General features: G+C 40.8%; 3 protein-coding genes across 3 annotated transcripts in view; 2 read left to right on the top strand and 1 right to left on the bottom strand.

The window, feature by feature from the left end:
- The window catches only part of LOC116518788 (AMSH-like protease), a 37,289-nt gene extending 33,899 nt beyond the window's left edge, over positions 1–3,390 (top strand). The window contains exons 10-11 of the mRNA XM_032232318.1: positions 496–595; positions 3,082–3,390. Of these exons, the coding sequence (XP_032088209.1) occupies positions 496–595; positions 3,082–3,138 (157 nt within the window). The 3' untranslated portion in view covers positions 3,139–3,390. The remainder of the gene's footprint in view (positions 1–495; positions 596–3,081) is intronic.
- A 1,147-nt stretch (positions 3,391–4,537) lies between these two features.
- LOC116518792 (actin, aortic smooth muscle) lies at positions 4,538–27,298 on the bottom strand. Its single transcript, XM_032232323.1, has 9 exons — positions 27,206–27,298; positions 21,015–21,186; positions 15,275–15,403; positions 14,887–14,997; positions 12,935–13,019; positions 12,681–12,842; positions 9,112–9,303; positions 7,484–7,665; positions 4,538–4,863 (listed from the first exon to the last, which is right to left on the bottom strand). Exons 2-9 carry the CDS (start codon positions 21,141–21,143, stop codon positions 4,720–4,722), a joined length of 1,134 nt encoding a protein of 377 aa, XP_032088214.1. The 5' UTR covers positions 21,144–21,186; positions 27,206–27,298; the 3' UTR covers positions 4,538–4,719.
- The window catches only part of LOC116518352 (tumor necrosis factor receptor superfamily member 6-like), a 50,185-nt gene continuing 47,990 nt past the window's right edge, over positions 25,278–27,472 (top strand). The window contains exons 1-2 of the mRNA XM_032231686.1: positions 25,278–25,299; positions 26,762–26,856. Coding sequence (XP_032087577.1) covers positions 25,278–25,299; positions 26,762–26,856 — 117 coding nt within the window. The remainder of the gene's footprint in view (positions 25,300–26,761; positions 26,857–27,472) is intronic.

Raw genomic sequence — 27,472 nt, 5'->3', positions numbered from 1 at the left:
TTTTTTTTTTTTTTCAAAAGTAGGGTTTTATTTGTCATTTTAACATTTTTTGCTGAAGCAATCAAAATACCGCAGACCTCTGGCCCATCATTTCAGAGATCACTTAAATCATTTGTGGAAAAAAATGTGCTATAGGGATGACTGTCTTAATTCAGGGAAAGATTATCTTTGCAAGGAAGCCTCTCAGCATGAGAAGGAAATTTATTCTTAGCATTAGATAGTCCTTGATTGTCATAATATTGTAGTAACAGGTTTATCCACAAGGAGACTCTTCATTAATGTAATTTTCAAGAAGTGCCTTGAAATTGTTGAGTAAATGGCTCCTCTCAGTACTGTATGCTGCGTCTCCATTAGTAGCCAGCTGCAAATTCAATTTGCAGGCAGATGTCACGACGTTCTTGTATTCTTTGTGCAACTGAGATCAGCATTATCTGCTGTAGATGATTGTTGGGTTAGCGCTGCTTTCTTAGATGTAATATTTCTTTTGTTTTCTAGGGTGGGAATCTTCAGACTTACTAATGCTGGCATGTTGGAAGTTTCTGCTTGTAAGAAGAAGAGCTTTCACCCTCATACCAAGGATCCTAAGCTATTTAATGTAAGGGCAGCATATTCATTTTTAACGTTCTGTACATTCGCTGCCCCACTATTCAAACATGCAGGAATGGGAATGTGGCAGGGGTGGGTTCCTACCAGTTCGCACCAGTTCGGTAGAACCGGTTCGTCAAATTTTTGAAACCCACTACACACACACACAGACAGACAGACAGACAGACTCACATAGCGAGAGAAAGGGAAATAAAGAAATAAATAAAAAAAGAAAAAAGAAAAAGTGAGAGAGAGGTGAAAGAAAAAAAGAAAAAAGGGACAGAGAGACAAAAGGAAGGAGAGAGAGAGAGAGAGAGAGAGACAGAGAGAGAAAGAAAACACATGGCCGGCAAGCCACTCCCACCAGGTCACATGGCCGGCAAGCCACTCCCACAAAGGAGGCCACACCCACAGAGTAGGTTCGAAAAAAATTTGAAACCCACCACTGGAATGTGGTATAAGTTAAAATCTTTCTCCAATTTCTCCAATCTAGTTCCTCCAAATGGTGCAATTCATATCACCAGCCAGCTTGGAGAAATCTCAGGTTTATATTTTGGCAGGAAGGTGGAAAAGAATGGCACCAGGACCGAGATTAGCCCAACAATACTTAGATATGTGTTGCTGTTCATTGCCTACATCATTTTGGATAGGAAATATGGAGGCAAATTCAAACATGCCTGCAGTGAAAATATAGAAATTCTGTCCAAACTGCTAAAGGCAAAAATTACCTTGCAGATGCATTGAGAGGCTCAGATGCAGGATATGGAAATTAAATTGGGACATAATAATTTACTATAGCTGCTGTCCCCAAAAGCATCACCTTCCAGATGTATTGCACTGCAGTCTGCAGAATTCAGAGTTTGCTAACAAGATAGTCATGAAAGTGTTTTCTTCACTATTCCTGTCTTGTTCATATTCTAACCTCTGTAAAGACAAAAGCCGAGGTGGTGCAGTGGTTAAATGCAGCACTGCAGGCTACTTCAGCTTACTGCAGTTCTGCAGTTCGGCTGTTCAAATCTCACCGGCTCAAGGTTGACTCATCCTTCCATCCTTCCGAGGTGGGTAAAATGAGGACCCGAATTATTGTTGGGGGCAATATGCTGACTCTGTAAACCACTTAGAGAGGGCTGAAAGCCCTATGAAGCAGTATATAAGTCTAACTGCTATTGCTATTGCTAAAAGATATACCGCTCAGTGTCACTCTATGAGTGAGGTGAATGCTTTCTCAATGAGGATGCTTACAGCAAGGTGGTAGAGGGTTTAGTGAACTGGTGTAACAAAAACAGTCTCATTTTAAATGTAGGAAAAACTAAAGAGATTATTGTCAATTTCAGAAAAGGCAGGTACAGCCACACACACCTCTGCGTCTTAACGATTCATCTGTGGAGGTCGTTAGAAATATCAAGTTTCTGGGTGTGCAGCTAACAAATAGGCTTGCTTGGTCACTCAACAGTGAGATAAACTGGTGAAGCAGTGTGTCCCATGGGAAAGGTTCATCCTCCTTCCCCTGTCCTTACCACTTTCTATAGAAGGACGATCGAGAGCATCCTGTCATATTGCATTATTGTACCAACATGTCTGTCTTATTAAATTGGAACTTTAAGGATAACTCTGCCTTGGACTCTGATGTAATTCTGAATGATATTTGGAACCATTTACTGCTTCGGACAGGAAAGCAGTGCAGAGAGTGGTGAGGATGGCAGAAAAGATCATTGGCAGTTTGCTTCCTTCTATCCGGGACATGGCACATAAACGATGCTTTAGCAGAGTCCGCAGGATTGTCTGGGATGCTACATATCCTCTTCATGACCTGCTTTCCTTGTTACCTTCTGGGAGGGCGCTTCGTGGTATTCAAAGCAGAACCTTTAGATCAGGGGTGTCAAACTGGCTGCCATGCAGGCCATGCCCACCCCGTTATCATTCATATATATATATATATATATATATATATATATATATATATATATATATATATATATATATACATACATACATACATACACACATACATACACACACACACACACACACACACACACACACACACACACACATATATATATATATATATATATATATATATATATATATATATATACCAGAAGCTGATATTAGGCAGATGTGTTAACCACTAAGCCACAGGCTCTCCTCCGTTATCATATTCATATGTATGTATGTATGTATATATGTATATATGTATCCCAGAAGCTGATCATGAAAATTATATAGATGTGTAAATGAAATCACTAGGAATCCAGCTTAACTCAAGGAAATCTTTATCTTCTCCAAAGGAAGGAAGAACAGAACATTGTTGTTTGAAAATGCCTCTTTCAGGGTTGCAATATGGATCAAAGGGGAACCTTCGTCCCCAGACGAATAACCCAGTGAAATAAAATCCACATTTCCCTTCAATTGTTGCAGATTTAAATTATTTAATTTTGCAGCAGCTGCCTCATGACAGATAATCTAAGATTAATCTGGTGTTTTCTTTTGCAGATCTGCAAACATGTCATTGAAAAAGAGATAAAAATAACTGTGCTGGATCTGAGGTGATGCAGAGGGAAGAATGCCTTCGGTAAAACATAAAAGCCAATGGAAAACGAGGTTTTGCCAGGTTTTGCTAGCATTTTCCAAGTTACTGACATTTTCTATTTGTATGTTTTGGATTTAACACTTTGATATTTATTGCCCTTTTCTCATTTTGAAGTTGTTTCATTGTACAGTCAAAATGAAGCTCACAGTGGCATTCAGTCCGGGTATGTTATTTTATTGGAATAATATGACAATAAAGTGAACTCGACACAATGACAGTCTCGACCCCGTTTGCAAATTTTTGTTTATTTTTCCTCCCCTCTGGAGTATATATATATGATTGCTTTCCTGCCCTACAAGGTATTCAGGGGTGCCTAAGTGTGACACGTGAATGTTTACAGCATTCTCGTTATAACACTAGCTATAAAACACAACAAGAAATATGGAAGAAAGAATAGACTAGTCGACAGGATCAAAGCAGATTCTGCTGAGAAACACACAGAAAAACTCCGCGCAAATAATAAAGTGAACTATGAATGTGTGAGCTCACAAACAGAGGAGTTCCCTCTATTCAACTAGCTTCAGTCCCAAACAGCTGCTACTGCATTATTACAGGGTCGGTGTTGCCTTCCTATAAATTCACTGTAGAAGAAAGAACCTTAAAATAGTTCTGATTTTTCTGAATCACAGCAGGTATGGAGGGTTCACCGACAAAACCACGCTCGACTAAACCGCGTCGCTGACGTCATCAAGAGGGCGACAACAGCGCGGAGACAGAAGCACGCTGTAAACCCTAAATCTAAAATTAACCCCTAAACCTAAACCTAACCCCCCTAATCCTAATCCTAAACCTAACCCTAAACCTAATCCTTAACCTAACCCTAACCCTTAACCTAACCCTAACCCTTAACCTAACCCTAACCCTTAACCTAACCCTAAAGCTAACCCTAAAGCTAACCCTAAACCTAACCCTTACCTTAACTTGAATCGGCTTGCTTTCAAAGCGCTATTTAAAGCGCCCTTCTTTCTCCGTGCTGGCTGTTGTCGCCCTGTTGATGATGTCAGCGACGCGGTTTAGTCGGGCGCGGTTTAGTCGAGCGCGGTTTTGACGGGTCACGGGTATGGAGAGGGCATGGAGAACTGAAAACTAGATTATAACCAGAGGATTTAGGGAGGAGTGGCAAACAATTCTACTTTCACATAAATCGCAGTGTGTCCATCTAAGTTTAAAATGTAAATATAGCTACTATCTTTGTGTGTTCTCCAGTGGATGATTAAAATTAGCACAAACTTCCTTTAATCACCAAGGTTCACGTTTTCCACTATCCATAGAACTTTAATGCAAATATTGACTAGTATAATGTTGATCTGCCATGTCTCACGCTTTTTCCAGAGGAGAAGGAATACTATTTACTCCAAGTAGAGTATGAAAAAGTTGAGGTTTATTAATAAAAATCCAAAGCACCCGAAAAGCATGTTTACAATTCTTTCCTCCTCTGCCCCCTAAAAACCTCAAATACATCTTATTGGGAACCCAGCTAATTTTAAGGAAGGTACTTGGGGTAGGCTAATTAGAGTATTTTTCACAGAAGGAGAAGGAGCTCAGAAGCATTTGCGGTGAACAATGGATGGGCCAGCTTCATCGTACTCTGGTTTGCTGATCCACATCTGTTGGAATGTGGAAAGAGAAGCAAGAATAGATCCTCCAATCCAGACCGAATACTTGCGCTCAGGTGGAGCAATAATCTGAAGAAAAAGGATTGAACAGATCCAATTGAACCACTTTAAGCAGAGAATGTAACAAATTATGCAGGGCATCATTTTTCACATTACAAAACTGGTGACAGAGACTTCATATCTGTATGTGGTTACGTATCTAACCCAAGCAAATGTGTTTATTCTTGACGTTGTTGCACATCTGAAGGTGAGATTATGCATATCATTTTGGACAGAAAAATGAGCTAGACTCAGTTACCTTACACCAGTCCTGGCAAACCTATTCAGCACCGAAAAGCCGCACACATGTGCCAGAAACCGCATAGCAGCTGCCTGGTTCCACATGTGTGTGCTAGGAAGATTGTCTTCCAGTTTCTAGCATGCCCAGGCGCAATGGCCGGCTGGTCTTCTCACATGCACGCGTGCCAGAAACCGGAAAACCTGGTGGCCAGGGCGCATGTGCACACCAGTGCATGACGAACAGCGTGACCCGTAAAAACCGTGCTCGACTAAGCTGCGCCCAATTAAACCGCGTCGCTGACGTGATCAACAGGGCGACAACAGCCAGCACGGAGAAAGAAGGGCGCTTTAAATAGCGCTTTGAAAGCAAGCTGATTCAACTTAAGGTAAGGGTTAGGTTTAGGGTTAGGTTTAAGGTTAGGTTTAGGGTTAGGTTAAGGGTTAGGTTTAGGGTTAGGTTAAGGGTTAGGTTAAGGGTTAGGGTTAGGGTTAGGGTTAGGGTTAGGGTTAGGGTTAGGGTTAGGGTTAGGGTTAGGTTAAGGGTTAGGATTAGGATTAGGGTTAGGGTTAGGGTTAGCGTTAGGTTAAGGGTTAGGGTTAGGGTTAGGTTTAAGGTTAGGTTAAGGGTTAGGTTAAGGGTTAGGATTAGGGTTAGGGTTAGGGTTAGGGTTAGGGTTAGGTTAAAGGTTAGGTTTAGGGTTAGGTTTAAGGTTAGGTTAAGGGTTAGGTTTAGGGTTAGGTTTAGGGTTAGTTTAAGGGTTAGGTTTAGGGTTAGGTTTAGGGTTAGGTTTAGGAGGGTTAGGTTTAGGTTTAGGGGTTAATTTTAGGTTTAGGGTTTACAGCGTGCTTCTGTCTCCGCACTGTTGTCACCCTGGGTTAGGTTTAGGGTTAGGTTTAGGGTTAGGTTAAGGGTTAGGGTTAGGGTTAGGGTTAGGGTTAGGGTTAGGTTAAGGGTTAGGGTTAGGGTTAGGGTTAGGTTAAGGGTTAGGATTAGGGTTAGGGTTAGGGTTAGGGTTAGGGTTAGGTTAAGGGTTAGGGTTAGGGTTAGGTTTAAGGTTAGGTTAAGGGTTAGGTTAAGGGTTAGGATTAGGGTTAGGGTTAGGGTTAGGTTAAAGGTTAGGTTTAGGGTTAGGTTTAAGGTTAGGTTAAGGCTTAGGTTTAGGGTTAGGTTTAGGGTTAGTTTAAGGGTTAGGTTAAGGGTTAGGTTTAGGGTTAGTTTAAGGGTTAGGTTTAGGGTTAGGTTTAGGGTTAGTTTAAGGGTTAGGTTTAGGGTTAGGTTTAGGGTTAGGTTTAGGAGGGTTAGGTTTAGGGGTTAATTTTAGGTTTAGGGTTTACAGCGTGCTTCTGTCTCCGCACTGTTGTCACCCTGTTGATGATGTCACCTACGCGGTTTAGTCGGACGCGGTTTAGTTGAGCGCGGTTTTGTGGTGGAACCGATGAACAGATTGCCGAACAGAACCTGGAAGAACAATGAGCGACAGCTCGCATGCCGGAGAGATGGCTCTGCACACCACTTCCGGCATGCATGAGATATGTTCGCCATCACGGTTTTAGACTTACAAACATTATCTACTCTGGTTTCATTTCTATTCTGTTTTTAAAAGCAATGCAACTGAAGATTCTATGTGAAAATAGGAACCTTTCCCCCAAGATTCACTGTGATAAAGAAACATGATAGGTACTTTAAAAAAATGATATTAGTAAGTTAAATCCCATCACTACTGATGCGATGAATCTCCTTATGGGAACTTTCTTTCAGCAGCTACCTCTTCAGTTTAGGAATTTGGATTAGGATTTAGTTTATCCCAATGAAATGATTAAAAACAAAATTACCATTGACGCTTAATTTTTATGTTTAAAGTATTAAGTTAAATCCAAATGTGCTTATTTCAATTTATGATTTTCATTTCATTTCCATTCAGATTCCTTTTGCTGGAATGTTAGCGCTTAGTGTAACTGCATTTTGTTAGCGTTTTCGTTGACTTGTATTTGAGTGCATGTTGCTGCATTTCCTCATATGGCTACTGTGAGATAAAATCCATCTCAAGCTGAAGATCCAATTTTCTAAAGGCAAAATAAAACTATCCAAAGGAAAGGAAACATAATTTCAAATTATGAAATCAAATCAAACCAAAAATACATTTCCAATAACCATTCCCAGTTCAAGGGTAGAACTGAGACAATGATTGGTTTGGGATTTTTCATGCCTTCAACTCGCTGATGATTCCCAAATGTTGCTGAACTACAATTCCCAGTGGTCCTAGCCAGCATGGCTAGTGGTGAGATTGCTCACAGCTGCAGTTCACCATCTGAAACCTAGCAGATTCCTCATCTCTAGGAGTCCTGACATATTATGTAAACATAGCCATCTCTGGCACTGCAAATTATGTAGTGATCAATCTAACAATACCTTTATTTTCATAGTGCTGGGAGCCAGGGCGGTGATCTCCTTTTGCATACGATCTGCGATGCCAGGATACATGGTGGTCCCACCAGATAGGACATTGTTGGCGTAAAGGTCCTTTCTGATGTCTATATCACACTTCATGATGCTGTTGTAGGTAGTTTCATGAATGCCAGCCGATTCCATACCTGATGAGGATTTCCAAAGGAATGCTTGTTAAATATTCTTAAATAACAAACATATTAAACCTTTTGATTTACAGTACCGCCTCAAAATGATTTACAATCAAATGTCGAAAGTATTTATAACCTTTTACAAATAGAGCAAATGGAAACTGAAATAAAATTGCATGAAAACTACAGGTAGGTTTATGCCAGAAATCTGGATGAACAAATTGACTTTTTTAGAGCTGTCAAAGGGCAGTCCAGTCAAATGGCATGGCATGGTGACAGGTGATGGATGGATGGATGGATATGATAGAGATAGATAGATGATAGAGATAGATCAGGGCTGTCAAACCCGTGACCCGCAGGCCGGATGTGTCACACGCTGGCCATGCCCACGCTTGTTTTAGCGAAGTGGAAAAAAGTCATCATACATCACATGATGATGCCATGACGACACAAGTTTGACATCCCTGAGATAGATGATAGAGATAGATGATAGAGATGATAGGTAGGTAGGTAGGTAGGTAGGTAGATGATAGATAGATAGATAGATAGATAGATAGATAGATAGATAGATAGATAGATAGATGATAGATGGATGGATGGATGGATGGATGGATGGATAGATAGATAGATAGATAGATAGATAGATAGATATGATTGAAATGATAGGTAGGTAGGTAGGTAGGTAGATAGATAGATGATAGATAGATAGATAGATAGATAGATAGATAGATAGATAGATAGATGATGGATGGATGGATGGATGGATGGATAGATAGATAGATAGATGATAGATGATAGATAGATAGATAGATAGATAGATAGATAGATAGATAGATAGATAGATAGATAGATAGATATGTTTGAAATGATAGGTAGGTAGGCAGGCAGGCAGGCAGGCAGATAGATAGATAGATAGATTGATTGATTGATAGATAGAAGATAGATAGATAGATAAATAGATAGATAGATAGATAGATAGATAGATGATAGATAGATATGATTGAAATGATAGGTAGGTAGGTAGGTAGGCAGGCAGGCAGGCAGGCAGATAGATAGATTCATTGATTGATTGATTGATTGATAGATGATAGATAGAAGATAGATAGATAGATTGATTGATTGATTGATTGATAGATATGATTGAAATGATAGGTAGGTAGGTAAGTAGGTAGATGGTAGGTAGGTAGGGAGAGAGAGAGAGGGAGAGAGAGAGAGAGAGATTAGAGCCAATATGGTATAGTGGTTAAGACACCAGGCTAAAAACAAAGAGATTGTGAATTCTAGTCCTGCCTTACTCCCCGGAGCCAGCTGGGTGACATTGGGCCAGTTATTTTCTCTATATATACTATAAACCACTTCCCAAAAGCCTAACACTTCAGGGATTAGTTTAGGAAGTCACCAGGAACCAAAACTGACTCGAAGCACGCAAAAATATAGCATTATCTGTATATATTAACATACCAATGAAGGAGGGTTGAAAGAGGGTCTCTGGGCAGCGGAAACGCTCATTCCCTATAGTAATCACCTGACCATCAGGCAACTCATAGCTTTTCTCTAATGATGATGAAGAAGCAGCCGTGGCCATCTCATTTTCAAAATCCAGGGCAACATAACAGAGTTTCTCCTTGATGTCACGGACAATTTCACGCTCAGCTGTGGATGAAATTTGCATGAACTCCCGTTCCATCAGATACAAGGAAAAGTGCAGTCTTGTGCTATTTGCTTCAGCTACACTTTAATATTTATGCTGACTGAAACTAAATAAGCCAATTCAACGTTCAGCGTTTTGATCATAAATGTACTACTACCCTGCCAATATTCTGAATTCGCCAAACATTCTTATTTTTTGTTTTCCTTTAATTTGTCAAAAGTAAACATTCTAGATGGACTTGTCTAACTTCAGAAACTGGTGGTTTGGAAAATAAAACCCAGGGTACTATTTGGTGGCTATTATATTGCCATCAAATGTCAGGCTTGAAAGACCAGGTCCATAGGTGAAGATCCAATTCAATTGATTCAATTCAATTGATTCATTGCTCAACAACCTAGGCATAGAAATCTTCTCAACTAAAGTTTAGCATCTGCCTGGAGTTAGATAAGGGTCAACAGAATTCATGGTTGGTGGTGGTGGTGGTGGTGGGGTTGGATTTGTGGCCACATAAGGATTCTAGGCTGGTTCCTTTTTTAACTCCACCTCTAGATTTTCCATTCCTCCTACACAGTGTTTCAATTTCCATATTTTAATTTCAATGTTTAAAAAGAAAAAAAAATCCTATCAAATTTTAAATATTTGAATTTAAATTTAAGTAGTATTGGGTAGTGGATATATATTATATATATCCCCCACCCAAAAAAACTCAGTCTATCTATCTATCTATCTATCTATCTATCTATCTATCTATCTATCTATCTATCTATCTATCTATCTATCATCTATCTATCTATCTATCTATCTATCTATCTATCTATCTATGTATCTCTATCTCTATCTCTATCTCTATCTCTATCTCTATCTCTATCTCTATCTCTATCTCTATCTCTATCTCTATATCATCTATATCTATATCTATATCTATATCTATATCTATATCTATATCTATATCTATATCTATATCTATATCTATATCTATATCTATATCTATATCTATATCTATACCTATACCTATACCTATACCTATACCTATACCTATACCTATACCTATACCTATATCTATATCTATCTATCCATCTACCCATCTACCCACCTACCCACCTACCCACGTATCTCTCTCTATCTCTATCTCTATCTCTATCTCTATCTCCATCTCCATCTCCATCTCCATCTCCATCTCCATCTCCATCTCCATCTCCATCTCTATCTATACCTACCTACCTACCTACCTACCTACATACATACATACATACATACATACATACATAGTTATAGTTATAGTTATAGTTATAGTTATAGTTATAGTTATAGTTATAGTTATAGTTATAGTTATAGTTATAGTTATAGTTATAGTTATAGTTATAGTTATAGTTATAGTTATAGTTATAGTTATAGTTATAGTTATAGTTATAGTTATAGTTATAGTTATAGTTATATTTTTGCTGATAAATAAATGGAGACTAATATAGATCTATTTCAAGCTATTTAGCTCTCATCAGCTAGCCATACCCTTACTGGGATTCGAACTTGGGCTGTTTTTACATATTAGGCAGTTAGGTGGCACCTCTAAGCCACAAACTCTCCTTCCTTATCAGCTGAGGCAGGGGAGTAATTAAGTGTTGTTGTTTTGTCAAAGCACCATGTGTGCCCAAATATGGGAGGGAGCATACTGCTTCCCTTGAAGCTTGAAATAGATCTATACTGGTGTCCCTTCAGTTATTTATCAGCAAAAATGTAACACAAAATGGTTTGTCATGTAAACAACTGTCTGGAAGGCTCCTGGAGTGGGGCTGAAAGGCGAAAGGGAAGCAGTATGCTCCCTCCCATATTTGGGCACACCAGGTGCTTTGGCAAAAGGAAACACACACACACACACACACACACACACACACACACACACACACAAACACACATTTGCACATTCTACTCTATGCCCTAAAGAAGACTTCCTGATTGCAGGGCTAGTAGCTACATGTATAAGGGCAGCACGAAATGAGAACAACACAACACCGAGATGGCGCAGTGGTTAGGGTGCAGCACTGCAGGCCACTTCAGCTGACTGTTATCTGCAGTTCGGCTGTTCTAATCTCACCGACTCAGGGTTGACTCAGCCTTCCGAGGTGGGTGAAATGAGGACCCAGACTGTGGGGGCGATATGCTGACTCTGTAAACCGCTTAGAGAGGGCTGAAAGCCCTATGAAGCAGTATATAAGTCTAACTGCTATTGCTATTGCTATTGCTACCCCGTGCAATAAAATCCCCCTTCTTCTTCTTTCTTCTTCTCCAGTCCCTTGAAGCACCAAGCTGCTCGATGAAGTTCTCCAAAGCCCTGGAACTGGTATGCAATAATGCAAGGATAATAAGGAATCTATCCTACACTAGGATAGACACTATTCATTGCAACCCTCTATAAATAAGGATTCCTCGTTCAGAGCCTGTAAGATGCAGCAAGGGTTGTCTATAGTAGACAATTCTGATTTTATGTCCCCAGAGGGCCATGGATTAGCAGACAATGATTCAGAGGAAAAGAAACTTAGCCATGCAATTTCTCATCTGGTGTCAAACTATAATTTGAATTGCTCTTGGCAGAAAATAATTTATTGCATCTGGAAAGGTACCAATTTCTGCTCCGCTTTTTTCAAACCGTAAGTAGGGTTTCCTTTTCTTGAGGTTTCTGAGAAACTAGCTGTGGGTTTGTCAGGAAAACATCATAAATTGCAACACATTTTTTCTCTTAAGAGAATTTGGTGCCAACTAGGGATACCTTATGCAATGAACCAGTTCAGCGATCTGCCTGTATTCTGACTGCCAACAACAGAACATTTGAACCCAGCCGCTAGGTCACTTTTTTGAAATATTGATAATATATACTAAATTTTACATCAGGAAAATACATCAAATGGATTCCTTGTGAGAATATTGGAAAATAATGTGTTTTATATACACATATAAAGGTAGGACCATACAAAGGCTCTTTGTCAGTGAAGATCATATGTATAGAATAGAATAACAGAGTTGGAAGGGACCTTGAAGGTCTTCTAGTCCAACCCCCTGCTTAGGCAGGAAACCCTATACCACTTCAGACAAATGGTTATCCAACATCTTCTTAAAAACCTCCAATATTGGGGCATTCACAACTTCTGGAGGCAAGTTGTTCCACTGATCAATTGTTCTAACTATCAGGAAATTTCTCCTCAGTTCTAAGTTGCTTCTCTCCTTCATTAGTTTCCACCCATCGCTTCTTGTCCTGCCCTCAAGTGCTTTGGAGAATAGCTTGACTCCCAAATCTTCTTTGTGGCAACCCCTGAGATATCGGAACACTGCTATCATGTCACCCCTAGTCCTTCTTTTCATTAAACTAAACATGTAATTTCCTTACCAGTAGTAACAAATGAGTAGCCACGTTCTGTCAAGATTTTCATGAGGTAGTCTGTAAGATCACGGCCAGCCAGGTCCAGGCGCATGATAGCATGGGGCAGAGCATAGCCTTCGTAGATTGGCACATTGTGGGTGACACCATCGCCAGAGTCGAGCACGATCCCTTGAGGTAACACAAAACAGGTTTTGATTGCCTTCAAGTCAACTTACTCTCACTCATGTTTCTGAAGGCCCAACGCGGTTTCTCACTCTTACCTGTTGTACGTCCAGAGGCATAGAGAGACAGAACAGCCTGAATAGCAACATACATGGCTGGGACATTGAATGTCTCAAACATAATCTGAAAATAATAGGGAAAAAAATGAATGAATCCTTCTCTTGGCTTATTTTAATTTGAACACCTGTGTGCCATTTTTCTAAACCAGGCATTGGGATTGCACTGTTATAAAATATTTTGTGACTGTATTTAATGGGTAGATCACTGGCAGTAGATGCTTATTATTAGAGGTCTAGAACCTCCCACAATTCTGCAATTCCATGCAATTACTGATATATAGCAATAAAGGCATTCTCAATCTCTGAGGGAGATGGGGTTAGATATAGGGAATACAAATAGATGATAGATAGTTAGATAGATAGATAGATAGATAGATAGATAGATAGATAGATAGATAGATAGATAGATAGATATAGAGGTAGGTAGGTAGGTAGGTAGATGATAGATAGATAGATAGATAGATAGATAGATAGATAGATAGATAGATAGATAGATATAGAGGTAGGTAGGTAGGTAGGTAGGTAGGTAGATGATAGATAGATAGATAGATAGATAGATAGATAGATAGATAGATAGATAGATAGATAGATAGATATAGAGGTAGGTAGGTAGGTAGGTAGATGATAGATAGATAGATAGATAGATAGATAGATAGATAGATAGATATAGAGGTAGGTAGGTAGGTAGGTAGGTAGGTAGGTAGATGATAGATAGATAGATAGATAGATAGATAGATATAGAGGTAGGTAGGTAGGTAGGTAGATGATAGATAGATAGATAGATAGATAGATAGATAGATAGATAGATAGATAGATAGATATAGAGGTAGGTAGGTAGGTAGGTAGATGATAGATAGATAGATAGATAGATAGATAGATAGATAGATAGATAGATAGATAGATAGATAGATAGATAGAAACAGGAAATATAAATAGATGATGGATGGATGGATGGATGGATGGATGGACGGACGGACAGACATGATTTAAAAATTCAACCATGTTTGGCAGTTCATAAATTTTTCCATCTTTTTGTTTGACTATTTTACATTTAAAGGAGTATTAGATTTTTAAAATGTTCTGCTGGAAAATCACAGCACCAATTTTCTTGAAAGCCCCGTGAGTCACATGGAGCTAATTGATTGCCCATTGATGAGACTGGTGGGCATTCTTTGACTTACTGGGTCACAATTGTCCAGACTGATAAAAAAAAATATCAGAAGACTGTAAAAAAAAAATCGGAAGGCTCATTCACAAGCAGCTAGGACACCAGGATGACATCCGAACTGTAAGTGCTGATTAAGACCCAAACACAGCGTCAGAATTTTATCCGAATGTAGTTTGTGAGAAATTTACTTGCCTGAACAAAGATCAAAAATTAGAAATAGAAGAAATGGTCCCTTGTTAAATCTGCTCCATAAATAAGTAATTCAAAACTCAAAGATGATTTCAGAAGGAATACGGGATTTTGTAAAAAAAAAAGGAAGGGAGGAAGGAAGGGAGGAAGGAAGGAAGGAAGGAAGGAAAAGGAAGGAGGGAGGAAGTTAGCATTGAGACATTAATATTGTCTTAATGTGTTGGATCCATTCTTTTCCTCAAAAACTTAAATAGGGATCACCTTCCACAGGTGTATGGGGTACAAGCCAGTGGTGAAATTTTTGTTACTACTGGTTCTGTGGGCACGGGTATGGCAGGGGAAGGATACTGCAAAAACTCCAGTCCCACCTCACTCCTTGGGGAAGGATACTGCAAAATCCCCCTTCCCACCCTACTCTGGGCCCAGCCAGAGATAGCATTTGCCGATTCTCCAAACTACTCAAAATCTCCGCTACCAGTTCTCTAGAACCTGTTAGAACCTGCTGAATTTTCACCCCCTAGTAGAACCGCCACTTTGGCAGGTTAACAAAGCATGATACCTATATTCCACTTACCTGTGTCATTTTTTCTCGATTAGCCTTTGGATTCAAAGGTGCCTCTGTAAGCAAGGTTGGGTGTTCTTCAGGAGCCACGCGGAGCTCGTTGTAGAATGAATGATGCCAAATCTGGAATAAATGCCAAAATGGGTTATGAGAAACATCTCTAACTCAGCCCCACCCCCTTGGACAATTAAGCGGAAATCCAAGAACAACGTAATGCGTCTTGGGTTTCCAGAAAGAGAAAAAGAACCCTTCATCAAAAATTTGTAAACATTAGAAACATCTTTGCCCGTGTAATAAAATTCTAAAAGTTAAGACGTAATATGAAGCCACCTCTGATAGACATCGTTAAATCTTAAGACAGAAAGAGAGGTTAAATCGATCAAAATGGCAATTTAAATACCTTCTCCATATCATCCCAGTTCGTGATGATACCATGTTCGATGGGGTATTTCAGGGTCAGGATTCCTCTCTTGCTTTGAGCTTCATCTCCTACATAGCTGTCTTTCTGTCCCATGCCTACCATCACACCCTAAAAGTTAAGAGGAAAAAGATACATGGCCACATCTGGCTTAGAAGCAAACTGGGGCAGAAAGCAAAGTTATCACCATTTTTCACAGCGTTACTTTTCTCCAGCATGTAGCTCAGTGGTGGGTTTCAAAAAAAAAATTCGAACCTACTCTGTGGGTGTGGCCTCCTTTGTGGGAGTGGCTTGCCGGCCATGTGACCTGGTGGGAGTGGCTTTTCGCTCTCTCTCTCTCTCTCTCTCTCTCCTTCCTTTTGTCTCTCTGTCCTTTTTTCCTTTTTTTATCTCTCACTTTTTCTTTCTTTTTTTTTCTTTCTTTCTTTCTTTCTTTCTTCCTTCCTTCCTTTCTTTCTCTTTCTCTCTCTGTGTGAGTCTGTCTGTCTGTCTATCTCTCTCTCTCTGTTTGTGTGTGTGTGTCTGTCTGTCCGTCTGTCAGTGGTGGGTTTCAAAAATTTTTGGGAAGCTCTTCTGTAGGTGTGGCCTGCTTTCCAGGTCCACTGGTGGAACCTCTTCTAACCGGTTTGGGAGATTTGACGAACCAATTCTACCGAATAGGTGCGAACTGGTAGGAACCCACCTCTGGTGTGTGTGTGTGTGTGTGTCTGTGTGGCAGTGGTGGGTTTCAAAAAAATGTCGAACCTACTCTGTGGGTGTGGCCTCCTTTGTGGAAGTGGCTTGCCGGCCATGTGACCTGGTGGGAGTGGCTTTTCTCTCTCTCTCTCTCCTTCCTTTTGTCTCTCTGTCCCTTTTTCCTTTTTTTAATCTCACTTTTTCTTTCTTTTTTCTTTTTTTATTTATTTCTTCCTTTCTTTCTCTTTCTCTCTCTGTGTGAGTCTGTCTGTCTGTCTGTCTCTGTCTCTCTCTCTCTCTCCACGCCCCTCCATGCATGCGTGCGACAGCCCCCCATGCCGCGTTTTGGGCCTAAGTCTCCCTGGAGCCTCCTGGGACCAAAACTGGGGTGTAGGGGGAGTGTACCTCATCCCCCATGCTCCCCTACCCCTTGCACATGCACATGTGACCCCCCCAACCCAGCGCATGTAATAGCAATAGCAGTTAGATTTATATACCGCTTCATAGGGCTTTCAGCCCTCTCTAAGCGGTTTATAGAGTCAACATATTGCCCCCACAATCCGGGTCCTCATTTCACCCACCTCGGAAGGATGGAAGGCTGAGTCAACCCTGAGCTGGTGAGATTAGAACAGCTGAACTGCAGAACTGCAGTCAGCTGAAGTAGCCTGCAGTGCTGCATTTAACCACTGCGCTACCTCGGCTCTGTAACCCTCTGAACATGTGTGCACATCTCCCACATGTGCAGCAGAGACCTGAAAATCAGCTGGCTGGCGGGAGGCACGCCTGCATGTTCAGTGGAGCTGAGCTGGGGTGACAGCTCGCGTGCCCGCAGAGAGGGTTTCGCGTGCCATCTGTGGCATGTGTGCCATAGGTTTGCCATGACGGATATATGATATATGTTGTGTTTGGTTAGTGTGTTAATGTGGCATACTTGGTTTTGGTTTGGGTGTTATGTGCACCTAAATAATTATGTTGCTCAAAGAATCACAAACTTATGCACTGCCCTGGGTCACAGCAGCACCGAACCATTTAGCCTAATCAGAGGTGGGTTCCTACCAGTTCGCACCTATTCGGTAGAACCGGTTCGTCAAATCTACCGGACCGGTTAGAAGAGGTTCCACCAGTGGACCCTACAGAAGAGGTTCCAAAAATTTTTGAAACCCACCACTGCTAAAGGGTTAGGGGTGCAAGGATCTTGTAACTTGAAGGCTTTAAGACTTGCATGCTTCAATGCCAGAGTTTCTGAATAGTTACTTGGACCGACCTAAGTACTAATTCATAATTTCATATCCGGTCACATGGGCGGCAAGCCACTCCCATCCGGTCACATGGGCGGCAAGCCACTCCCACAAAGGAGGCCACACCCACAGAGTAGGTTCGAACAATTTTTGAAACCCACCACTGAGCCTAATGTAATCTAAGATATTTTCAATAATACCTTTCCTGAATAAATGCTTTCCCCCATTCCATTTACTGGAAATGAGAAGTGCCCTTTAGATTCCTCTGAGCCTTGCAACCTGAAATCCAGTATGGATTACTCATCACTATTTTACAATCGATTCAATTTACATTCGGCCAATCAGAGTCCTCATTGAACTGTCCCTAGACAGCAACCTCAAAAGAGAAAGAGAGGATCAGTCAAGCAGGCCAGTTGAATAAACAGCTGCTAAGGGTTTCTCTTCTGAATTGCAACTAGCAGATTATTTTGAAGTAATTAGAATTAAAGCTTTCCTCTTTTTTATTTTTTATGGTGTTTTTTTTCCCTACTTTTCATTCCTCCTGTAATATGTTATTGAGATAGTCAATCTGCTGTAATATAGATGAGAAAGAAAAGCCAAGAATTCTTCCTTACAGCTGTCACTTTCCTGATGCCAACCTCTGTTCTGCCTCAGTGACAGAGTTTGGCAAGTGACACCGTGCTGACAGTTTTAATTTGACCTAAGGATAGCAATTGAAGTTTCCCCCTCCCACCCAGTTTCACCTGCCAGTGAGAAAGACTAGTAATCTCTTAAGGACTATTCAAACGAGAGATATAAACGAGACTGGAAAAAAATGGATTGACTATATACAAAATAAATACGGGACCAAGAAATTCCAGTTAGCCTATGCTTAAGATCAGGAATGATTTAAATTGTTTAAAGTTAGCTCAGCAAGAAGAAGCTAAGATCAATTTAGAGATGTCATTAATTTCTTTATTTCTTTTTTCTCAATAGATTTTAGACTGTGTTTGTTAAAAATCCATACCGTGTACGGGTTCTGGGAAGTCGGGGGGGGGGGAAGGAGGAGGGGGGTTGGGGGGGAGGGTGGAGGGAGGGAGGGGTATACCTTAGGCTAATTTAGAACTATTTTGACACACAAAAAATTGTATTTCGATGTCTTACTGATTGAGGAATGATGAAATGTTTGTTTTAAAAAAAATAAAACTTTTGAACCAGAGATAGTCAATCTGCAGACGAACATCAATCTTCTCTTCACCATTTGTAATGTAAGTTATTCTTTTGACCAAAGAAGAGAATAAAAACAACTCACTGGGATAAAATGAGCAGAGAGCCATCTAACACAAACTTTGTAGCCTACATGATTATCCCAGACCAGCCCATGCATGTTTATCCAGAAGTCAGCCTCATACTACTTCAAAATATTCCAAAAAATTTAAAAAAAGTATTTAAAATGGCCGCTTTTGGTAAAAAAAAAGAGGGGGGTAATATTATATCATCATCATCTTCCTCTTCATCATCATTAATAGAATACAATATATGTACTCTTCAACCCAGTGGTGGGTTGCTGGTACGGTTGGAACGGGGCCAGCGGCATCCTTGTGCATGCTCGCAGTTCACGCATGGATCTTAGCGCCTGTGCAATGCTCCAGCTACTCGCAGAGAATCGCGCAGGCGCTGTATGTGCCATGGGCCTGCATGGAAGTGCAGAAGCCTTCAAAGACCGATAAGGAGCACGGGCGGGCCGGTGGGCCCTTCGGCGTTCCCGGAAGTTACTTACTTCCGGGTTCACCGACCAACCGGTCCGCGGGGACCGTCGCGAACCGGGTGAAACTACCCCTGCCTTCAACCCATTGAACCAGAAGAATTCATCGGACTATTGCATTGGAATATTAGCACGGGTGATTTCCTGTTTAATTTGTAACCTATATACTCTCCACTCAATTCAGCTGACAAAAAAATATAGCTTGAGGTTTATTTACAAAAATTAGTAAATTTTAAACTCCGCTAACAGCAAAAGCAGGGAAAGAGAAAAACCTAAATCTATATCAAAAGACACAGAGTTTTTCAAAGTCAATGGAAACCATGCTGTAGGCAATTAGCATGGTTAATCCCAAAGGGAGGGCCTTTGATTATTCCAGCTTTGAATCATTTATGTCCATAATGGCAGCTGAATAGGAAAACCACAAAAGGCCCTTCCTCTACTTTACCACATGAAGGAAACAATTTGGTGGACAGGGAATGGTTTTATCGAAAATATACGTTGATATACGTTGTTAAAAATTTCAGCAGCTTCAAAGTTTTCACAAGCAATGACTCTGAAATGTAACATCCATAACTATTTAGAAAGTGGGGGGGGGGGGGTAAATAATTTTATCAGATTTGCTGCTGTTTTATATTTCATTTCCGGCGTGACCCGTCAAATGCGCGATCGACAAATGCGCGCCGACAAAACCGCGCGGACAACACCGCGCCCGCCATCAACACACAACATAGTGGGATGTGAAAACAACGTTATAAAGGGTTAGGGTTATAACGTTGTTTTCTCGTCCCATTATGTTGTTTGTTGATGGCGGGCGCGGTTTTGTCGGCGCGGTTTCGTCAGCGCGGATTTGTCGATCGCGCATTTGTCGGTGAACCCATTTCCGGGCAATCTTAAGACCCGTCTTTGCCACCATTTGTGTGTATTCCACCTCCCGTCAAACCACGCAAAATATATTTGTTACTTGCAATCAAAAGCAGCAACAATCTTTTATGAAGAAGAAATTAAAAGAGGTTGCCAATGTCCTCAGAAAAAAATATTAATTTCTTAAGACAGTCTCTAGAGATTCTCAGTCATCCAAGTCATGGTTGTCCCAAAGGTGTTTTTTTCAGGAGGGAACTGGACTTTCTTGTTTTTTTTTTTTCTTTTGAAGGCATTTCGCTTCTCATCCAAGAAGCTTCTTCAGCTCTGACAGGATAGTGGGGAATGGAAGGATTTATATTCTGAGGACACAGATAAAGCTCCAAGTGTTTCAAGGACCCTCTAAAAGGATGCAAATGAGCAGCTGTCCGCCAGGAATATAAATCCTTCCAGTCCCCACTATCCTGTCAGAGCTGAAGAAGCTTCTTGGATGAGAAGTGAAACATCTTCAAAAGAAAAAAAACAAGGAAGTCCAGTTGCCGCCTGAAAAAGCACCTTTGGGGACAATTTCTAAGACACCTGTTCAAGAGTCTGACTGAAAAGTCCTCTTTATATCAACTGCACTAATCTAAAATAAAATGGTTCCACCACAAAACCGCGTTCGACTAAAGGGCGCTCGACGAAACCGCGTAGCTGACGTCATCACAGCGCGACAACAGCGCGGAGAAAAAAGCATGCTAAACCTAAAATTAACCCCTAAACCTAAACCTAACCCCCCTAAACCTAAACCTAATCCTAAACCTAACCCTAAACCTAACCCTTAACCTAACCCTAAACCTAATCCTAACCCTTAACCTAACCCTAACCCTTAACCTAACCCTAAACCTAATCCTAACCCTTAACCTAACCCTAAACCTAACCCTAAACCTAACCCTAAACCAAACCCTTACCTTAACTTGAATCGGCTTGCTTTCAAAGCGCTATTTAAAGCGCCCTTCTTTCTCCGCGCTCGCTGTTGTCGCCCTGTTGTTGACGTCAGCGACGCGGTTTAATCGGGCACGCTTTAGTCGAGCGCGGTTTTGTCGTGCCACGAATAAAATGACGTGAGGATTGTGGCGTGGAGTTGAGCGTGCCTACAAGTTTCCCATAGTTTCATTTCAAATGAATCTTTTGATTTCTTCGCTAAGCCACTGAATTGTCCGTTTACCTGATGCCTTGGGCGTCCTACGATGGAAGGGAAGACAGCCCTGGGAGCATCGTCGCCAGCGAAGCCCGCTTTACATAGGCCGGAGCCATTATCGCAAACCAGTGCCGTGCTGTCTTCTTCCTCACACATCTTCTAGAGTCACTTTCTGAGGTTTTTCCACACAGGTATTGTCCTACAAAGAGAAGGGAGAAGATTCAGTGTGAATATCCAGTCAACAGAGGACAGCAGAAGGGGCAATAAAACATATAGCTTCACTTTCTGTTTGAATAAGCACAGATGTGCTAGTCGTTCCCGACTCCAGGGGGCGGTGCTCATCTTCCTTTCAAAGACGATGAGCCAGCGCTGTCCGAAGACGTCTCCGTGGTCATGTGGCCGGCATGACTCAACGCCCGAAGGCGCACGGAACTCTGTTATCTTCCCACCAAAGGTGTTTCCTATTTTTTTGCTTGCATTTTTACATGCTTTCGAACTGCTAGGTTGGCAGAAGCTGGGACAAGTAACGGGAGCTCACGCCGTTACTGCGACGCTGCATCCCTTCTCTGTTTGAATAGGCATATGGAACAGCAATAAAGGAATTGTTTAAACCCTTAACTTAAACTTCATGGTATTGGACCTGGGTACTTGAGAGACCGCCTGCTGCCAATTACCTCCCAAAGACCCGTTAGATCACACAGATTAGGCCTCCTCCGGGTTCCGTCCACCAGCCAATGCCACCTGGCTACTACCCGGGGGAGGGCCTTCTCTGTGGCGGCTCCGGCCCTTTGGAACGAACTCCCCGCGGAGATTCGGACCCTCACCTCTCTCCATGCCTTCCGGAAAGCCGTCAAAACCTGGTTGTGCCGGCAGGCCTGGGGTTGATGAGTTCCCCTCCCCTCTCGACTTGTATGGCTGTATGACTCTTGTGTATTTTAATTACGTGTATTGTGTTTGTATCCCCTTTTCCCCTTTTGAGTTGTTCGCCGCCCTGAGTCCCTCCCGGAGAAGGGCGGCATACAAATAAACTAAATCTTAATCTTAATCTTAATCTAGGCAGAGGCGGAATTATTTTTTCTTATTTTCCTCCCCCAAAATTAAGGTGCCTCTTATACTCCAGAGCATCTTATACACTGAAAAATATGGTAATTTCTTCCAGGTAGCTGATGGCTTTATATCTATAATTCTTCCCTCTCGTCATTTCATCCTTACAAAAAATAAAAAAATGTGACACTAATTTTATTAGCTTACTACTTCTTACATGTTTCCTGCATCACCCCAAAAGAGAATAGGGGATGGACATGTATTTAAAAATACTGCGAGGAAAGTAGATTGTCAGATCATAGTTAACATCATAGTTAACATAAAGTCTCTACTGTTGATATTGTGTTGTCTAGTATTGTAAGAGGTGGTAGTATGGTAGGGTTTCTCCTAAAGTCTACCACCATTTCTACGGTTTTAGCAATAGCAGTTAGACTTATATACCGCTTCATAGGGCTTTCAGCCCTCTCTAAGCGGTTTACAGAGTCAGCATATCGCCCCCAACAACAATCCGGGTCCTCATTTCACCCACCTCAGAAGGATGGAAGACTGAGTCAACCTTGAGCCGGTGAGATTAGAACCGCTGAACTGCAGATAACAGTCAGCTTGAGCTGAGGTAAAATCTCAGGCCTTCTCCAACATCACAGGAAGGATATCACACAACCTTTTAATTGTGATCCAGAATATTGGATAACACACCTCACAAGTCCGAGATGTAGGCAATTATGGTTTTGTTTAGTTTTTTGCTTCATTGAGTCGCTCGGGCTTAGCCTTCAAAAGAAATAACTGAAAATAGCTTAAAAAAAAAGGCATGGGATAGGTTGATCACCAGATAATTGTCTATCAATAATTGTTTATCACCAATCAATAATTTTCTATCACCAGATAAATTATCTATCAAATGGACATAAATGGATTATAAAGGCTGTATTTCCCACATTAGATGTGATGTGGAGGCTCAAAGGGAAGAGGATTTTACTGAATTGCATCTGAAGGAAAGGATATGTATTGGAAGGCAGATAATGGGGACACACAGAGAGGTTGGTGGTATCTCCCCATACACACCCATTCTCAGTTATTTTTATTGCACTTTCTTCCCTCCAAGATTCACAGTGATGAGATTCCAAAGTGTTTTTCTCATCCAAAAGAAAATTGCTATAACACTTAATCCTGATGTGGCTTTAGATCCTGAAATGTGTGGGCTATGTTACTTACATCAGGTGTAAGCCAGGAGATAAGAAATGCATATTTAGGAATGGGATATAAACATTGGGTTTCCCCCCCCACACACACACCTTACAAGAGGACAAGTGAATTAGTGTGAGTTTGGTTGATGGCTACATTAGTAAAAATCTCACATTTGCAAATAATTATTTTTCATATTCGCAAGGGACACGCATCTCAAAAACGTAATGTGTAAACAAATTTTGTGTTGAATATTCCATAGTAAAATTGCTTTTTATTCACCATTACTTTTTCGAGAGGGCAGAATTGAATGAGAACGTATACTGTAGTTCAGGATAAATTCTTGGGCAAATAAAAGAAAAGAAAAAAGAAAAGAAAAAAGAAAGAGAGAGAGAAAGAAAAAGAAAGAAAGAAAAAGAAAGACATTTTCCAGAGAAATGCTGAAAAAAAATGCATTTTATAAGGATTATTCACTTATAGATAAACATTTACTAAAAACACAGAATCTGCACCTATGCTGAAAAAACTTCTGGCTGATTGGGAACAAACTATTTCCTAATTAGGAAACAAAGCCTTTTAAAAGCCTGTTTTTGGAACAGAGCAGAAAAGGTCAAGGGTTCCTTGCCTCAAACTCTACTCAACGGAGCCAAAAAGGGAAATAATATCCTTAAAGGGAGGAGGGAAGAAGGGAATGCTGCATTTCTGCTCCAGCATGGGGAACACTAAATAAAAACCATATTTAGTAACTACCCGAGCTCAGGAAAATCAGGGAAACCAAACATTTAAGGCAAGACTTTTAATGGGAGCCAAGCAGTCATTTAAAGCTCTAGGAAACTCACAGTAACTTGCAGAGCCCAGAACTCAGCACTAAACCTGAAAACACACATGTGTGTCCTGCATAAGTTCTGCAAATAATTGTTGTACTTATACAGAAAGTTAAGCACAATCATGGCATGCAAAAACAAAGAAAAACTATATTAGAAATTCATTGATTGTCATCAATAGGGTTACCAGATCTCAGCTGCAAACATCTGAACAACTACTAAAAGCCAGAAAGTAATTCGAATTTTCATGTGCTTTTTAATTCCATCTTGTGGCTTTTCGGTTTTTGGAACACAAATCTGGTAACGTTAAGGCATTCCTTGTTGGGACTAACAACAGACACCACACAGCAACAATGCCACTTTTTAGCCAAACAAGCTACCTGTGTCAGAACAAAACATGTGATGCATGATAGCAATATAACTGAAAATCTACACTGGAGCAGTTGAAAAGCGTGCGCGCGCGCACACACACACACACACACACAAAGAGAAAGAGAAAGAGCACACACACACACAAAGAGAAAGAGAAAGGAAGAAAGAAATAAAGAAAAAAAGAAAGAAAAAGTGAGATAGAGATGAAAGAAAAAAAAGAAAAAGGGACAGAGAGACAAAAGGAGAGAGAGAGAGAGAGAGAGAGAGAGAGAATAAGGGGAATAATTCAAATTCAGGTTTAATATCTGAAATAGTCTCCCTTTAAACAGAAAATTCTGCAAAAAAATGTATAACCATGGGGAAGGTTCTGGGTTTCGTGCTACCCTGAATTTTGTGTTCATACAGTTTTCTAGACAATCAATCAATCAGTCAATCAATCACGTCATAGACCAACAGGCTTCTAGACAATAAAACAATTTGTTTGCAGTGAGTGCAAATCTAGGGTTATTATTTGTAAACCTTGGCTCATTACTAACAATCCAATGTTTTCAAAAGTGTGACTTATCATGGCTTACAGATCTCAGGAGGGGAGTTCACATGTTAACCAAACCCTAAAGCATACAAGCCAGGTTATGGCTTTACCTTTTTACCATGTGTGAAGTCAGTCTTTAAGAAATCAAAGTGGCTATGAGCCAAAAGACAAGGAAGAAAAGGCTGCGTGCAATGAAACACCATCTAAATGCACATAAATACCTTCACCCACTTGCTTCACTGAATCACAACCCCTAGACTGTTCCTAGTATTAGCGATTATTATTTATAATAATTTAATTAGAGTTAAAATAATAAAGATCAAGTAGGTTATGGAGATGGCCAACTTACCAAAAGCATGTAAATTAAAATAATGGGAAGTTTGATGAAATATAATAATAAATATTGTAGAATGAGACAAATGACATTTCTGTTCTTCATATATTTTTGTGTTTGGATTAATAGGATGTAGAGGAACAGAGTCCCATAGACATCCACTCCAAATTCTCTCTCTCTTTCTCTCTCTCTCTCTCTCTCTCTCTCTCCCTCCCTCCCTCCCTCCCTCCCTCCCTCCCTCCCTCTCTCCCTCCCTCTCCCTCTCCAGTTTGAGGGAGATTACCGATACAAGGAAGAGGTGTTACATTGGTTAACCGAACAGTATTGCTGGTATTAATATTAGTATAATTGATATAAATGCCTTGAATGTTGTTGTAAATACTTTGATTATTACTTCCTAAAATGATTTGTACCCAGATAGCACACTGTTCAATTGGAATTGGAATTTTTATGTACTATAAAATAAAATCAAAACTTATTAAAAAGAATGTCTACTAAAAGTAAATCGGAAAAGTGTCTGTCTGGGATCATGCCAGACAAAAGACTTTAGGACTCATTACAAGCCTGTATTTGGTTGACACTTTAAAGCATCCCCTTCAATTATTTTTTCTTACATTTACTGCTCAGAATTATTCTTAACTACCATTGGAGTAGTAATTGGGTGATGGTATGTTTACTTCTAGTGAACTCTCACCAAAGGATACTAACCATGACTTCTATTCTCGTACTTAAAGGACACAGCAGGCTCAAAATAAACATCAAGAAAACACAGGTTGTTACTTACACAGGCCCTTGAAGCAACTGAAATGAAAGCCAGCCCTGCCTTCTTGGTAATGCAATTATCAACCAATAAATATGCTTAGATAGCGATAGCAATAGCAGTTAGACTTATATACCGCTTCATAGGGCTTTCAGCCCTCTCTAAGCGGTTTACAGAGTCAGCATATCGCCCCCAACAGTCTGGGTCCTGTTTTGACCCACCTCGGAAGGATGGAAGGCTGAGTCAACCCTGAGCCGGTGAGATTTGAACCACCGAACTGCAGAACTAGCAGTCAGCTGAAGTAGCCTGCAGTGCTGCATTTAACCTCTGCGCCACCTCAGCTCTTACCCAGGCTTCTGGCTTGTCTGGGATGTGGGAATGCAGGTGAAGGCTTGAAAAAGAAGCTACCAAAAATGAAAAAAACTTTCTCAGCTGCACAAAATTAAAAAAAAACAACACCTCATGATTTGTAGTTACAACTTCAAAAATGTGCGATCAGTCAGTTTTGCAACAAGTCAAGAGTGGAGAGTCCTTCGGGGATCGGGCAGCATATAAATTTTATAAATAAATACATAAAATTATAAGCTGTCCATCAGGATGACCCACACAAGGAACAAGGTAAGACAAAAGATCGTATTACAGAATAAAGATGGAAAGCTGTGCAGAAAAATCAATTCAGTTGCTAACCCCAAACCTGTTAACCCTACAGTTCTTTTATCTCTGCAGTTTTAAGGATGGAAATGAGACAAATGCAGAAATCAAATCCAGTAAAATCTCCTTTCAACCTCACCAATTCCAGCAGTGAGAAAACAGCTCGGAAGGTACTTAAATCTTTAAAGGAGTTAAAAATGCTTAACCAAGAGGCTCCACTCCACAAAATCCTATGTATCTTGCAAATTCACTCAGACACCCAATCTCCCTGGATCAGACGCTTCACCCCTACAAAATGCCTAATGCAGGGAATCATCTCAGTTATAGTGTTACTTCCACGTACATCTGCAGAGCCTAGGGCTCCATGGTGCTTCTTCCTTCTGAACCCAAGAGCAAAACCTACTAACTGTATAATGCAGCGAAGGCAGAGATTGTCCCATCTGGAGAAACCTCCCCAGTTCTTAAGTCAGAAGGCAGCTTCCACCTTCTTCACTCCATCCTGGGTTTCATGCTACTTACCCTTCTCAGCTCAGGGCGTGCCGTTCTGGGATGGTGCACTGAGAAATGGCATATTCTCTGACTATATAGCCTGTCTCCTCCCACCAGCTCACCAAACAAGGAGCAAACCCAGTCTCCATCTCCATCTCTCTGTCAAACAGAACCATATAGGGGCTTCTCCACAAATCCTTCAGTTCTGGGTGGCTGCTGGTTGATCGGGCTCCTCCACCCGGCATTCCTTTCTGCTGTTCACAAAGCCAGGAGTAGCTTTTTGGCTCCCTGCTATAT

Source organism: Thamnophis elegans, chromosome 15 (genome assembly GCF_009769535.1).
Source record: "Thamnophis elegans isolate rThaEle1 chromosome 15, rThaEle1.pri, whole genome shotgun sequence".
NCBI lineage: Eukaryota > Metazoa > Chordata > Lepidosauria > Squamata > Colubridae > Thamnophis > Thamnophis elegans.
This window is presented reverse-complemented; position numbering and strand designations above follow the sequence as displayed.